General features: G+C 47.9%; 1 protein-coding gene across 2 annotated transcripts in view; it reads left to right on the top strand.

The window, feature by feature from the left end:
• Positions 1 to 1,168: 1,168 nt before the first annotated feature.
• Cdh3 (cadherin 3) overlaps positions 1,169 to 15,454 on the top strand; it is a 46,060-nt gene continuing 31,774 nt past the window's right edge. For both annotated transcript variants that reach the window (NM_001037809.5, NM_007665.3), the window contains exons 1-2: positions 1,169 to 1,323; positions 1,541 to 1,658. In NM_001037809.5, coding sequence (NP_001032898.1) covers positions 1,276 to 1,323; positions 1,541 to 1,658 — 166 coding nt within the window. In that variant the 5' untranslated portion in view covers positions 1,169 to 1,275. The remainder of the gene's footprint in view (positions 1,324 to 1,540; positions 1,659 to 15,454) is intronic.

The raw sequence follows: 15,454 nt of genomic DNA on the forward strand, positions 1-15,454 counted from the left end.
AACAAGCAAACACAAAAAACGGACAAAGGAGATGGTTTAGCAGGTAAAGCACACTGGAGAAATGGCTCAGAGGTTAAGAACACTGGCTGCTCTTGCAGAGGTCCTGAGTTCAATTCCCAGCAACCACATGGTGGCTCACAACCATCTGTAATGGGATCTGATGCCCTCTTCTGGTGTGTCTGAAGACAGCGACAGTGTACTCACATAAAATAAATAAATACATAAATAAGTGTTAAAAAAAAAAGTTTGGGCCCAGCAGGTAATGCACAATCCTAACGACCTGAGTTCAATCCCAGAATCCATTTAAAGGAGGAAGGCGAGAACCAACTCCACAAAGTCGTCCTCTGACCTTCACATGTGTGCGATGGGCCATTCATACATGACAATAATAAATAACGCAAAAATCTCCATTGTTTGCATTTAACATAAAATTAAGGAAACAATTATATTTGGAGAAAGAAAACATTTATATTGGGGGTGCCAGAAATAATGGGGCTGATAACAAATAGCTTGTGCCCTACCTCAAGCCCTTTGAAGTTACTATGGCTTCCAAACTCTGGGACTTTCTGTACTAGCTGCCTTCCATTTGTCCAGCTGCAAACGGAAGTTACTATTCTCTCACACGTGTATCAGATCGCGTAGCGCGGTCCTTTGAGACCTCGATGCCACTTTTAAAACCCGGGAGCGCTCCCCCGCCCCCGCCCCTGCCCCTCCCCGGCCTAGTGTGGGAGGTAGAGAAAGTGGCAGAGGGCAGACCCCTCTGTAGCGGGTGTAAAGACACGCCCTGCCTTCATCAAAGCTTTGAACACAGCGCCTCCGGTAGCATGAATGGGGAGCCTCTGTTTTTTTGTCGGGTTTCAGATGCGTCTCCACTTTTTTTCCGTTGTAGCTGCCAGCAATGGAATATTTGTCTTCCCGTGCTGCAGAGGCTGAGGTGGAGTGGATTGGGGGGTTTTGTTTTGTTAGATTATTTTCCATCGAAGCCAGAGACTGCGAGAGCCACGGGGTACCTTTCAGAAGTAGTTCCAGAAGAGCAGGGAGGCCGGTGGAGGGCACCAGGGAGGACCTTTAGGGCTTCGAGAGTGCCTTCGGCAGGCTGGCCTCGACCCCACCTGCGAGGGGGCGGGACCTTGTGACGTTGGACCAATCAGCAGCTACCTGAGCGCACCTGGCCTCCTCCCGCGGGCTCCAGCGAGCCGCGGTGCTCAAAGCTGCACCCGGAGCTTAGCAGAGCGCGCCCCACCGTCGCGGCAGCCTTCTCACCTCCCTTCAGTTATGGAGCTTCTTAGTGGGCCTCACGCCTTCCTGCTCCTCCTGCTCCAGGTACCACAGTGCTTTGCCATGGTCCTGACCCGGATTGTTCCCTGGAGGGCGGGTGGGGTTCTCACGCTGCGGGCGTCGGGGGAATCTTAGGGCTGTGCTCCTTGGGGCCAAGGTTGTCCCGGAGGGCCCCCCCCCCAGGACTCCCAAGAATGGGTGTACAGAACCAGGCATGCCTGTGACTCAGCCTCCTCTTTAACCCTTCTACCCTCACACTCAGGTTTGCTGGCTACGCAGCGTGGTCTCCGAGCCCTACCGAGCGGGCTTCATCGGGGAGGCTGGAGTGACCTTGGAGGTGGAAGGAACTGACCTGGAGCCGAGCCAAGTTCTGGGGAAAGGTAAGACCCCTCCCGGAGCCAGCCTGGATGGAGCCACAGTGCGGAAGACCACACGTGCTTCGCTTTACTGTGGCGCATCGGAAGGTTGTCTAGAGCAGAGCTGGGACGTCTTGGAGCCACCCCACATCCTCGGGAGGCGTAGAAAGTGGCTCCCGGGCTGGGCTGGGCGCGAGAAGGCTGAGCAACGGTGCGCCTACTAACGTCCAGCTCTTCTGTGCCTCGCTGCTACTGTTGTTGCTTATCTTGACCTCTCGGTGCCTCGCGGCTGAGCCCCTCACCCAGCCCCGACGTGGAAAACTCTCCCGCCCCGCCACAGTAGAGGAATGCGCAGTGCACATTCCTCCCGCAACCCCCGCGCAGGTGTGGAGATGAACCGTGCCCTGAGCAGCCCCCTTCGCCCCTTCTCTGGCCCCCTTTGTGAACCGTGCTTTGTGTCTCCGACAGACAGACCCGGTCTGTTTCTCTTCTCCAGGCTGCCCTCCCCGCCCCCCTTCTTCCCGGGCAGCTGGAATGCACTCTTAACCCTGCCATTCCCGGAGGGCCTGCGCCCCTGCAGCCTGCCTGCGAATGGCCTGGCACACCTGGGCGGAGGGCATCACGCACCGGGAACACTAGGTCCCTCACTCCAAGCGTCTTGGTACTAGGATGTTAATTACTTGAGTCGCGGGGGAAGGGGGGAAGGCAGTCTGTGTCCCAAGCCGACCAGTGAGTGAGCGAGCGAGCGATCAAAGCACATTTTGATCTTTCTGTTGCGATTTTCTCCACTCAAGTTCAAAAACTTAAAAGTGGAGGGTCATTTCGGTACTGAGAACCACCAGTGTGTCATGAGACTCGGGCATCTATCAGCTGGTTAGCGGGCTCTTTGACTACAGAGGACAGTGGGATTTTTCTCGGGAGTTTAAACCCAAGTTGTTAAACTCGGATCCTTAAGTAAAGTTCCAGAGAACGTGGGAAGGGAATCTCTAGTTTCTGCTGACTTCCAAAAAGCATCTGCCACCTAGCATTTTCTAGTGCTTCTCACTCCAGGTCCACACGTCCACAGCTTGAATATGGGGGTGTCCACGCTGAGAAGCAGAATGACTTTCCTTTGTTTCTCCAAAAGAAAAGTGAGACCCTTGTGTCTGTAGAACGCCTTTTTTAAAAAAAAAATTTTTTTTTTCCTCAAATAACTCTGCAGATTGACAAAACAATTAACACCCAGGCTAGGCTAGGTTCCTTAAAGGCTTGGCTGTAGGGAGCCGGAGCCTAGGCAGTAAGAGGCCATGCCTCATAAACTTTAAATTCTTGCACATGGGTTTATTACTGGCGGGCTAACAAACTGCAACTGAGCCAACCTGTAAAAATGTTAACTTGGCCAGGGCCCCAAATCCAATTCTGGCTCCCTGAGGAAGCTCTATGGCTGACCAGATCTCTGCCAAATCCACCTCCCCCCACCCCACGCCCCCACCCCAGCCCTCACCCCCACCTCCACATCCTCTGCTGTATTCAGAGAGCAGGTATAGCTTTGAGTTGTGTCTTATCTTCCTTACTGAAGCAAAAAGTATCAGATTAGCCGCCACTTTCCTTGGCTTGAGGTTGCTGATCAGGGTTTTGATTACATGGTTGAGTTGGCCTGAGCTTCCTGGTGACATCACCAATTTTAAAACTTTTTTTTTTCCTGAGGAAATTCTGCTTTCTCTGATGTCTGGTTTATGATTGTGAAAATGGTAGGCTTGTACCAAGAATGTACCTGGTTAATAAAACAGAGTAGACTAATGTGCTTGGCACATCGTGATTTTCCCGACAAACACTACTGACTCTCGGGACAGACTTCCCTGGAAATGGGAAATCACTTTGGTCTTGAGTGAAAGCAAGTTTCCGGCCCACTTAGTGCTAGTAAGTTGAGACTTTGCAAACTAGATGGTGTGCTTATAGTCCCAGCTGCTTCAGAGACGAGACAGGATCTCTTGGTCCCAGGAATTTAGCCCAACATAGAGACTATAGCAAAATCCTAGCTCCTTTTTAAAAAATTACTTAGTTTGCTGTGGTGGTGATGCACACCTTTAATCCCATCAGAAGTCATAGGCAGATGCTCTCCCAGGCCAGCCAGGGCAACATAGTGAGACCCTTTATCAAAAAACCAAAACGAACCAAAAACACCCAATAAGAATATTTATTATTTGTGGCCAGAGTGCATTCAGAAGTCTATTTTTCTTCCCTCTGTGGCTTCCTGATATTGAACTCAAGTTTTCAGGCTTGCTCAGCAAACACTTTCATCCACTAGCCCAAGTGTGTATGAGACAGAGAGGAGACAGAGAGAGAGAGAGAGAGAGAGAGAGAGAATGTGTTTGCATGTATGTATGTGCACCACGTGTGCCTGCAGAGGCAGAAAAGTTCTCTGGTACTGAAGGTATAGAGATTGAGAGCCTCCTGATATGAGTGCTGGAAACTGAACCCAGGTCCTCTGCAAGAGCAACTAGTACTCTTAACCACTGAGCCAGCCCAAGCGACAGTCTCTTAAAAATATCTAAGTGCTGCTGTGGCTTTAGCTCGGGGGCAGAATAAGGCCTTGGGTTTGATACTTACTATATAAAACTAAACTTCATAAACTTAAATAAATGAAACTTCCCCAACAACAACAAAAATATGCAGGTCTCACTTCCCAGTATCTTTCCTCATAGCCTTCAGCTGATGCTAAATTTCCACCCTAACTCCCCAATTCTTGAAACATCAGCGTCCCTGGATCTGACAGGGCTAGAAGGCTTATCCTGCAGGTACATACAAACCCCCAAGTTTGGCCAAACAAACAACACTTTTCCATATTACAACCCTCCCTCCTTGCCCCTGGGTTATGAATATTACAAGCAGCTATGAAGTTTGAGCTCAAAGAAATGAACTGGTATAATTAACGCCTTGTTTGTGTGTGCCTTTCTCTTCAAAGCCCTTCTACAACTCTGAGCTTGCTCTACCTTCTTAACATTCCCTTGAAGCAGGTAAGGTGAATATTAAATACTTTGAGGTCTTAGTCTCAGAGGTGGAACTTAAGAAACCCTGTAAGAAGTTTTAAAGATGGAGAAACAAAGGCTCAGCTTCCTGGTTTTAATTTGTCCAATAGTTCATAAACATCTTTGAGTTCCCAGATAGAACTTTTACTTCCTGGTGCTTGCCCAGCACCCAGTAAGTCTGTTGGAAGAAACCAAGACTCCCCTGTGAAGGTCAGCCCCCCTTTTTTTTTTTTAACCCCTACCCCCAACCACTTTTTTAAAGATAGGATCTCATTTATGTAGCCCTGGCTAGCCTGGAACTATGCAAAGAAACTCCTGTGGCTGTGGTTTTACCAGAGTCATTGTGCAGTGCCCAGGTAGGATTTGAGTGTAAATTTTTGATTCCCGTCGTGTGTAGAAGGAAGAATCAAAATGCTGGGTCTTGAGTCTCACAGCCACCAGTCAACAATCCCTACTCCTGTGAGCACTTAGTTGTTTGTTTGTTTGTTTGTTTGTTTGTTTGAGATAGGGTTTTGCTATGTAACCCTGCCTGGCCTAGAATTCACTATTTAGACCAGGCTGGCCTTGAACTCACAGACCTGCCTGCCTCTGCCTCCTGAGTACTATGGATAAAGGTGAGCATCACCATGCCCAGATAGTCAGATGTTTTCATTATAGCATTTTTCAAAAACATTTCTCCACAGGGAGACACAGCATCTTTAAGGGCCTTAATATTAGGGGTTTTACTAGAGAAGTTAATCTTGAGGGGAGGGGAACAGAACTGTGTATTCTGGCCCTGCCCATGGGAGATTCCTAGCCCTTCAAGCGTGATCTGGGAGCACAGACAAATAAGGGATCAGTGGGAACTTGTGAGAGATGAGCTGAGTTATTAGAAGTGATGGACCACAGTCACCTTACCTGTCACCCTGGGCCTTTCTATGCCCCACCCAGCTCCCAAATAAGGACACAGGGACTTACTAAATTTATTATAAACTTTGGGCACTGCACACAGCTATCCATTGGACGGAGCACAGGGTCCGCAGTGAAGGAACTAGAGAAAGTACCCAAGGAGCTGAAGGGGTTTGCAGCCTCATAGGAGGAACAACAATATGAACTACCCAATACCCCCAGAGCTCCTTGGGACTGAACCACCAATCAAAGAAAACACATGGTGGGACTCATGGTTCTAGCTGCATATGTAGCAGAGGGTGGCCTAGTCGGCCATCAATGGGGGGAGAAGATCTTGGTCCTGTGAAGGTTCTATGCCCTAGTATAGGGGAATGCCAGGGCCAGGAAGCTAGAGTGGGTGGGCTGGTGAACAGGGGGAGGGGATAGGAGGTTTTCAGAGGGGAAACCAGGAAAAGGGATAACATTTGAAATGTAAGTAAAGAAAATATCTAATAGCCGAGTGTGGTGGCACACGCCTTTAATCCCAGCACTCGGGAGGCAGAGGCAGGTGGATTTATGAGTTTGAGGCCAGCCTGGTCTACAGAGTGAGTTCCAGGACAGCCAGGGCTACAGAGAAACCCTGTCTCAAAAAACAAAAAAAGGAAGGAAGGAAGAAAGAATGAATCTAGTAAACTTTGGGCACTATAGCTGAGCAGATTACTAGCTATTCTAACCTGACAATGCTGGCCTGGCCTATGTCTCACTAGTCACCTGCCCCTCTTAGTCTGTTCCTGCACCTGCTGCTGCTTCTTCTGTTGGGCTGGAATTTGCCTCTGCTCCCATCTGAGACCCTCTCTTTCTTCTCAGAAGTCCCACCTTAACTCTCCAGCCCAGCTATTGGCTGTTCAGCTTCTTTAATTGACCAGTCAGAAGGTGATAGAGAAGATGTTTACAAAACAATGAGGCAGGAGATGCTTGACAACACCCACATCCAGCCTGTAATCCGATGTCTGCCATCTGGTTCAGAAATCAGCATTTGAATAAAACAAGACAGTCTTTACCAGGTGTACAAAAAAAAAAAAAAAAAAAAAAAAGATTATCCCAATTGAGAGAAGCAGTTTCAAGACATTAGTCAGACACTCACTCTATCAACCAATTCTTAGGAAGCCTTTGGGTAAGTTTGAAGGCTAATGGCAGCTCTGAGTTCTTTAGTGACCTTGGCTGAGTCTGACTTAGTTTCAAGATGGCTGTGTTTAGCTCAGCTTTTGGTATAAAAACTACCCTTAGTTTGGAGTTTCTTCATTCTTGCAGTGAACTAAACAAAGTCCCTGCCTTTGGGAAGCTTACAGTCTGGTGTGAGCTCTGTTTTAATCCTTTGCAAAGCAGGTGCTAGTTACCTTCCCCTTCCATGTAAAATGGAGTCACTTGGGCACTCTGCAGTAAGTCCAGGATGCAGAACCTGGTTGGCTGCCTCCATAGCCCAAGGGGATTGAGTCTATAGTGCCCCATAAATCTGCCTCAGAGGAATGAGTGGTAGGGAACTGGGGTTTGGAGCCTGGCCAGCTGCCTTCCTCCCTCAGCAGAGGGGAGGGCTGGTTGCTGAAGACTCTGCTCTCTATCACCATCCAGTGTGTCTGGGGAGCCGGTCTCAAACCTCTCGTCACCTCCTCTCATAACACTCTGTTCCTAGGTTACTCAGAATGGGTGTCCTCACCTCTGCTGTGTAGCAAGGCATCTTAGGGTGGACAGTGAATAACTAGAGCCAGAAGCTAAAGTGGTTTTTAGAACATTTGGAGGATGGTGGGATAGGAGAGGGCCTCCCCTGCCAAGATCAGTGAGGCATCTGTCCAGAGACTTGATGTTGAAGAAGAACGTAATGTTGAGGGCTGGCAAGGTGGCAGCATATTAAGGCCCTTGTCACCGAGCCCAGTGACCTGAATTTGATCCCTGGGACCCACATGGTGGAAGGAGATAACCATTCCTGCAGGTTGTCCTCTGACCTCTCACCAAGTCACATGCCTTTCCCTCCTCTCCCACCATAATTAACTAAATAAGTATAATTTTTTTAAAAAAAGAGTTAACTGTGCTGGGATAAGTACCAGAGTAACTAGCTTATTGATACATCGCCAGCTTAAGATGCCTGGGTACCAGCACACAGACCACTGGCATTACCAATAACTTAGGTGACCCTTGCCCAACAGCTCCCTTCTCTCAAGATAACCACTGTTCTGGCTTCGGATACCATAGACTACTTTACCTACATTAGAATTTTATGATTGAATCATAATGAGGTGTGCGTTACTCTTCCTGTAACCCCAGTAGTTGACAACTAATGGATCTCTAAGACCTTGTCTCAAAAGACAGATGAGCTCAGCAGATACAGACACTGCCAAACCGGAGTTCAGTCCCTGGAACCTACATGGTAGAAAGCGAGGATTGACCCTGTAAGTTGTCGCCTGGCCTCTTGAATGTATGTGCTTTGATGTAACACTCACATGCACATAACCTAAATAAATAAAAATCACCAGGGAAGTACAATTGCTAGTCCTCAGTTCAACACATGCCCCATGCCCCGCCCCCCGCCCCACTTTAGGCTGCTCTCACTGTGTAGTCCAGGCTAGCCTCAGAGTAATGATTCTCTTTCTTTGTCCTCTTTAGTGCTGTGATTACTGGCATGTGCCAGGTACTGATCTGGGTGCCCGGGATATGTGAGTGAGCAAATGTATGAAAGTCCCGAGCTTCGTAGGCCACTGTGAGAGAAAAGTGGAGTAGGAAGTGAGACGGTGCTAACAAGGGAATACCATAGGAAACGGTGTCTTAGCTAGAAGCCAAGAAACAGCTAGGGTGCTGGACACGAGAGATGGCAGGGGATGTTCCTGCAGGTGAACAACATGGGTTCTAGGGTTTTAACTACATCCTATATGGCTGGGCCATAGGATTTAAGGCAGGGGAGCAATGGAGAGCTGTTTGGGAGTGTCTGAGCCCGATGATAGCAAGGTGATGTTAGGGAAAGGCAGGCCGGATGCTTGGGCACGGTCCTAGCCTCATGGAAGTCCTCCTGAGCTAAGGTGCTGACCTCGCCCATGCTGCCGCCCGCTTCCTGGCTTTCCTCACACCAAAGATGTGTCTTGCGTTGAGCCTTGCCTCTCACTTCATTGATTTGGGCAGAGGAACTGGCAGGAAAATGGTCAAAAGCTATCAGCCGAAATGACATTTATTTTATTTTTTATAATGTTTATTATTATTATTAATATTTATTTGTCTTGTATTCGTGTGCGTACATAGATGCATGAGTGGCGGTCAGAGAGCAACTTGCAAGAGTTAACTTCTCTCCTTCTGCCATGTGGCTTCCAGGGACCAAACTCAGTTAGTCAGGCTTGGTGGCAAGCACCTTTATCCACCGACTCGGCTTGCCAGCCCCTGAGTCCATTTTTTTGAGAGCTTACTGCATTCCAGAACCACACTTGTTACTTTATGTGATAAGCCCCTTTAATCCTCCAAGAGCCCCAGGGCAGGTGGAATGGGCCCCATTTAGCTAGACTACCTACATTGGTAATTTTGTACATTAGCTGGAAAACCTACATTAGTAATTTTGTGACTTGCCCAGTGTCATCTACTAGAAAGTTGTGAGATCCAGCCTTGAACCTCCCTAAGTATACAGTACTAACCACGTGGGAATCCATGTGGTTGAGGGAAAGCAAAGTCCTCTGGCCCCAGACAAGCTAGGGGAAGATTAGAAATAGTTAACTTCTGACTCAGGAGCCTCGAATTCCTCTTCCCTCCCCTGGCTTCTGTTAATCACCAGGAACTGGAGTGGTGGTGGGGAAACACTTATATCCAACAGCCCTGGCTTCTCCTTAGGATGGGGGAGTGGGGTGGGGTGGGGTTGGGGTGGTGGAGTTCAGATACCAGGCCTGACCCGGCTCAGACTGACATTCTTAGCAGACACTGCCACTGGCAGTTTATCTTCTGCCCCTCCTCAACCCTCACCTCCCACCCCTGGCCCTGGATAGGAAAGCTTGAAAGACCCCACCCCCTTCTTGTCTCCTCCACTACCAAATTCCAAACCAGAAGCATCAACATTGGTGGTCTAGAAACCACCATATGCTACCCAGGCTGCAGTTACCTCCGTCTTGCTGGGCTGCTCAGAAACACCTCATCCTAGGAAAGCCAGCCCGGTGGACAGCTTCCTTTCTCTTTGACCGGTTCTTTGACCTCACCGCTTTGGCTTCATCACTGGCTAGCCACAGAGCCACACGGCCAGTTGGTGGGAGAACCTCTTTCAGTGAGGAGATGTGCTGGGCTGCTTCCCCTCAGGACTTGAATGGAGAACTCCAGGCTAAGGAGATGTAACCCCAGGCCTTCCTTCCCCCACCCCCACCCCTTAACCTGAGGATCCCATCTTTGCCCATTTGAGAGTGCTTCAGGGCCAGGCGTTGAGGCACATGCCAGAGATCCAAGTACTCCGAAGTTGGAGACAGGAGAATAGAGGGAGCCTGAAAACTGGGCATGATGGTGCATGCCTATTATTTTAGTACTCAAGAGTCTGGGGCAGGAAGACTGTGGGGCGAGGCAGCCTGCTCTACATAGCAAGACCTTGTTTCAATAAATACATAAAGAGACTGCGTCAGAGAACTGGAGGTATAGCTAGATCAGTGGTAGAAGACACGAGTAGCAAGATTTTAATTCTCTAGAATTATGTATGTGGGGTGCAGGTACATATTTCTAAAAAGATTCTCTTAACACTTGAGACAAGAGTATTGCTATGTAACCCAGGCTAGCCTGGAACTAGAGACCTTCCTGCCTCAGCCTCCTAGGTGGTGGAATTACATGAGTATTCTACCAAGCCTGGCTTACTGTCTCGAATTAGAGAACCATAGCCCTTTTTCTTGTCTGTCTTCTGTTATGTATGCATGCGTGTGTGCCATGGAGGTCAGAAGGCAGCTTGCAGGAGTTGGTTCTCTCCTTCCACCATGTGGGTTCTGGCCATCCAACTCAAGCTGTCAGGCTTGGAAGCGGGCACCTTGACCCACTGACCCACTGACCCAGATCATTTCATAGGAAAATACGACCTCCTATCTAAACTGAACATGTAGCATGGGTCTAATCCTCCTCGGTGCTTGGAAGCTGAGGTGAGGACCATGAGTTAATATCAACCTGGACTGTATAGCAAAGCCATGTGCCCCACCCCCACGTTCCTTTAGACGCTGGTTAAACTGGTCAGAACGGACAGACATACTATAGACCTGAGCACTCTAAGGGGAACTTTCTGTCTTGATGCTCACCCCAGACTGTGTGACCTGGGACAAGTCCCTCAACATCCCAGATCCAGACCTGGCTGTTCCGAATGCCCCCATGCCCTAGGGTTCTGAGGAGATAAGACTCTGCTTAGACAATTAGCCGGTTGGAGGGTCTGCTGAAGGTCCCACGCCCCTTGGCACTTCCCGGGTGTCCTGCTTCAGTCTGGCTGCTGGCTGAGCTACCTTCTCAGAACAAGCCCTATCTTGTTCCTTCGGGCATGAAGTAAATAGATGCTTGTGGGATTCCTACGTACAAGCCAGAACAAGGACACCAGGCCCGCACCCTGCCCTCTCCCTGTGCAGTCCCTCAGCCCAGGTTCCCAGCTAACTCCCACCCCGCACCCTCCCCCCTTTTTTCTAGTTTCTTTTTTATGGTCTTTATTCCATTCCAGAATTTTCTTACATTTTCCCCAGCTTGGGCTTAGCCCTGCACCCACTGTTTCATCCCTGCCTTCAGCCTCTGAGCCAGTAATTCACAAGTTTGGCTGATAATCAAAGTTCTCTGGGGAGTCTTTTATCTTTTAAACACCCTGCTCCCATATATGTTAATTTATATCATTTATATAGGGCTGAATGGTTGTTTTAAGTTTTTATAATTAAGTATGTATTTGGGTATGTGACTGTATGTGGGTAGCGTGGGCGCTCACAGAAGCCAGAGCCTTTAGATCTCGCGGATCACAGCTGGCATTAGGGACAGTCGGGAGCCACCTGGTATGGGTGCTGGGAACCAAACTCCGATCTTTCGTGAAGCAGTGTATGCTTTAATCTGCTACCATCTTCCCAACCCCCCCGGGGTTTTTAATTAAACCGCGTAGATGTGCTGCCCATAGATAGAAACATTTTTCCAGTAAAAGGTATGGCACTGCCTCTGTGACAGGGATGGCTCTAAAGACCTGATATGTACCATTAGCTCATTAAACTCTGTGTTTGAGGGAGGTGCCATCACTCCATGGTGGAGCTAAAGTCAGTTAAGTCATTTCCCACTCCCCGGCCACACTGATCTCAGCAGACACAGAGTTTAGACTTAGAAGCTCGACTCCCTGTCAGTAGCAGCAAATCATAAATAAATAGAGGATAGTTTTCTTTCCAGGATACTACTCTCTATGGGCAAACACAGCTAGTGGCTTAATATATTCCTATTTTGTAGACCTTTTTCATTTTAAAAAAAAAAATATTTATTTGTGTGTGTGGACAAGTTGGCAGAGTCGGGTTTTTTGAGATCTTTTCTGGAACGTGGGCGCCAGGGATTGAACTTGGGTCCTCAAGTCTTGGCAGCAGGCTCATTTACCAGCTAAGCCATCTCGGTGGCCCCACGTGTATATTTTTTTTCTGTACAAAGACATGAGCACGCATGCGGGAATTTTAAACAACCGGACTGTGTCTCGCATCCGTATAACTGCACAGCTTGCTTTGTTAGCTTAGAGAAGCAGGCATCTTTCCAGATTGTGGAATGCACATCTATCGTGATTTTAACCACTCTGGAGTCTTCCAGTGGTAGACGGGACAGGATTTATTTGAGCCAGCTCTCTGTTTTTATCTTTTACAGATGTGGTGGTGGGAAGGAGTTAGCACCAAAATTGTGAAGTGTTTGGATTTTTAGTAATCTATCAGGGGTTGCCTTATTAGGAAAGACAGCCGGCCCAGCCGAAAGATGGAGTGAGCTATGCATCTTAACCCTGTCCAGATGAACTGAGCTTTTTATGGCCAGACTCTGCTGCAAGCCCAAGATAAGGCGTCTGCACTGTTTAAAACTCATTAGTTCTCACAGTAACATATTTCTTTTTCCTGATAGCTCAATGAGTGTTTCAAAAGCATTCAAAATCACCAAAAATCAAGACAATATAAAGCTGTACGACAGAGAAGGAAATTGCCAGGTGTATTCATGCGGCATTCTTTCCCGAGACTGCTCAGAGCTTGAAAGCGTGGTTCCAACAGAGCAAGAAAGAAAACATATTTCCCCCACTTACATTTTTCTTTAGACTTCAAATTCTGCTAGCAGGCCCTTTGCCCAGTAAAAGTTGGTTTCCGTTTTTAAAGCAGACATTCACTTCTGATCTTATTTTTCCCTTGAAAGAGATTTATACATTCTTTCTTAATCCGAGATAGTGCTGTGGTAGACAGTCCTGCGCGGGGCACAGTTGCGCTGATGTAAAGGGTGCTTTCCAGAAAGCTTCAGATAATTCATAACGCCCAGGATTTGAGGCGTGCTTCCATAGTGAACTGTGTATATGGCTCAGGGCAGCTGGGGCCTGACAGTCCCACAGCCTCTGCAACCACATGGTGGCTCACAACCATCTGTAATAGGATCTGATGACCTCTTCTGCTGTGTCTGAGAACAGCTACAGTGTACTCACATACATAGAATATATAATTCTTTTTTTGGTTGGTTGGTTGGTTGGTTTTTCGAGACAGGGTTTCCCTGTATAGCCCTGACTGTCCTGGAACTCAGAAATCTACCTCCCAAGTGCTGGGATTAAAGACGTGCACCACCACTGCCTGGAAAATAATTCTTTAAAAAAAAAAAAAAAAGAAAGAAAAGAAAAAGATGAAGAAGAAGAAGAAGATGATGATGACGTAAAATTGCACTTTAGTAAGGAAATCAAGTATGTAAAACTACAAAACCACACACCTACCAACGGGATGCGTGGCTTATAATCTGAGCACTGAGAAGATGAAGTTCTGAGGATTGTGACGTTGAGGCCAGCCTTGGTTACATAGTGAGATCTTGCTTCAGAGAGAGAGAGGGGAGAAAGTGGGGGGGGGGGGGAAGAGGTGGAAAAGGAGGGGGGACAATGTGGCTAGAAAGTGGAGGTAAAGATCATATATCAATGGTTTTAAGGGCTGTTGTTTGTTTTAAAGACAAAACACACCTCCCTACTCACTCACCCCAGGTAGGGAACCCACAACAGGCCAAAATGCAGATACTACCAAAGTCCACCTTGGTGAACCAATGAGTTTTATTATGGTTACTAATGGGGGGGGCGGGGTTGTTGCCTACAGGAGACGAAATGACTCAGAGACATTTGCATCACCAAAGCCCGCCCTAGCATGTATGACAGCTCACAAAGCTGGGAACTGGAGCTTCGAACAGCTCAACAGCTTAGAAAGTGTCCTTTCCAAGGGACTCTGGTCTAAATCGCTTCCAGGCAGCTGGGCTGGCCTCAGTCTTCCAGGCAGCTAGGCTTTCTTTTCTCCTTACTCTGGCAGGGAGGGGCCTAGTGAATCTGGTCAGTTTCAGGTACTTCCTGAAGGTATCTTGAGTTGCTTACCTTCCTGCTCAAGGAGCTCCCCTGCAGGATAGAATGTTTTGATCTAGGAGACTGCTACACAGAGGATGCCTACATGAGTTTATGTGCACCTATGTGCACCTATGTGCGCAGAGTGCAGACGCCTTCACAAGATGAGTGCTCAGGAACTGACTCAGAAGAGTGTACGGAGGTCAGCAGCAGAAGATGTGCGTGTTTGTCTGTATTTTATTTTAGTGTGCGTTATTGTTGTTAGCCTGGAACTTACTATGAAGACCAGGCTAACCTTGAACTCACAAAGATCTACCAGCCTCCGCCTCCTTAGAGCTAAGATAAAGGATATGCACATCTTTAAAATATGGATGTTTTTAAAAGTTTAGTGATGGTTTTATCAGCTGTGTTTGTGACACTTGCTCTGGACATTCTGGTCATAGCAAAAGGAATGGACTGTGAAATATAAAAATGAGAGGGCAGCGTTTTGTCCCCGGCACTCAGCAGTGGAACAGAAGTTCAAGGACTTCCTTGGTTATATAGTGAGTTCAAGCCATCCTGGGAAACAAGAGGAAACAAACAAACAAACAAAAAGCCATTTTAAAGATGGTATTTTGGACCTCGTGAGATGGCTCAGAAAATACAGGTGCTTGCTGTGCAAACCAGGTGACCTCAGTTCAACCCCCAGGACACACAGGAAGGTAGACAGAGAGAACTGTCACCACAAGGCTGCCTCGATGTCACACACACACACCCCACCCCGTACACTCAAATCACGCACGAACGCACAACCATAAATTCCCAAATTTTAATAATTGTATTTGGACTTCCTCTCTAGCAATGCCACTTTTTAACATAACACTTTATATTTCTATTCTGCATAATTTACCTTCTTGCCTTTTTTGTGTGTGTTTTGTTGTGAAGATAGGATTTTTACTTATAGCTCAAGCTGGCCTTGAACCCACTATGTTCCCCTGGCTGGCCTTGAACTTGTACAGTCCTCCTGTGTTGGTTTTTCCAGTCCTAAGATTTCAGGCTTGTACAACCACACCTTTTTTTTTTTTTAAGCATATCTCCTAGATTCTTCATCTCCTTTCTATCCACCCAAGTGTCTCACATCAGTCTGCCCAAAGCCAGCTTTCCCAGTTTCTCCTCCGGCACTTTTAGACTATGGTAGCTGGGAAGGGGCTCCAGGCTGAGGGCCTCAGGTTGCATCGGGCTCTCTGCAAGATCATGTCCTCTGTCAGTCCTGCAGAAATGAGGGTGGTCTGACACCTAACCTCACTGCCGGAGGTGGTCGTACAGCCTGCGGGAGCTTTACACACACACACACACACACACACACACACACACACCTATCCTACAGGAGTTTATAAAGCCACTACTGGTGGTGGGCATGACTTCCACTT

Source organism: Mus musculus, chromosome 8 (assembly GCF_000001635.26).
Source record: "Mus musculus strain C57BL/6J chromosome 8, GRCm38.p6 C57BL/6J".
Taxonomy (NCBI): Eukaryota; Metazoa; Chordata; class Mammalia; order Rodentia; family Muridae; genus Mus; species Mus musculus.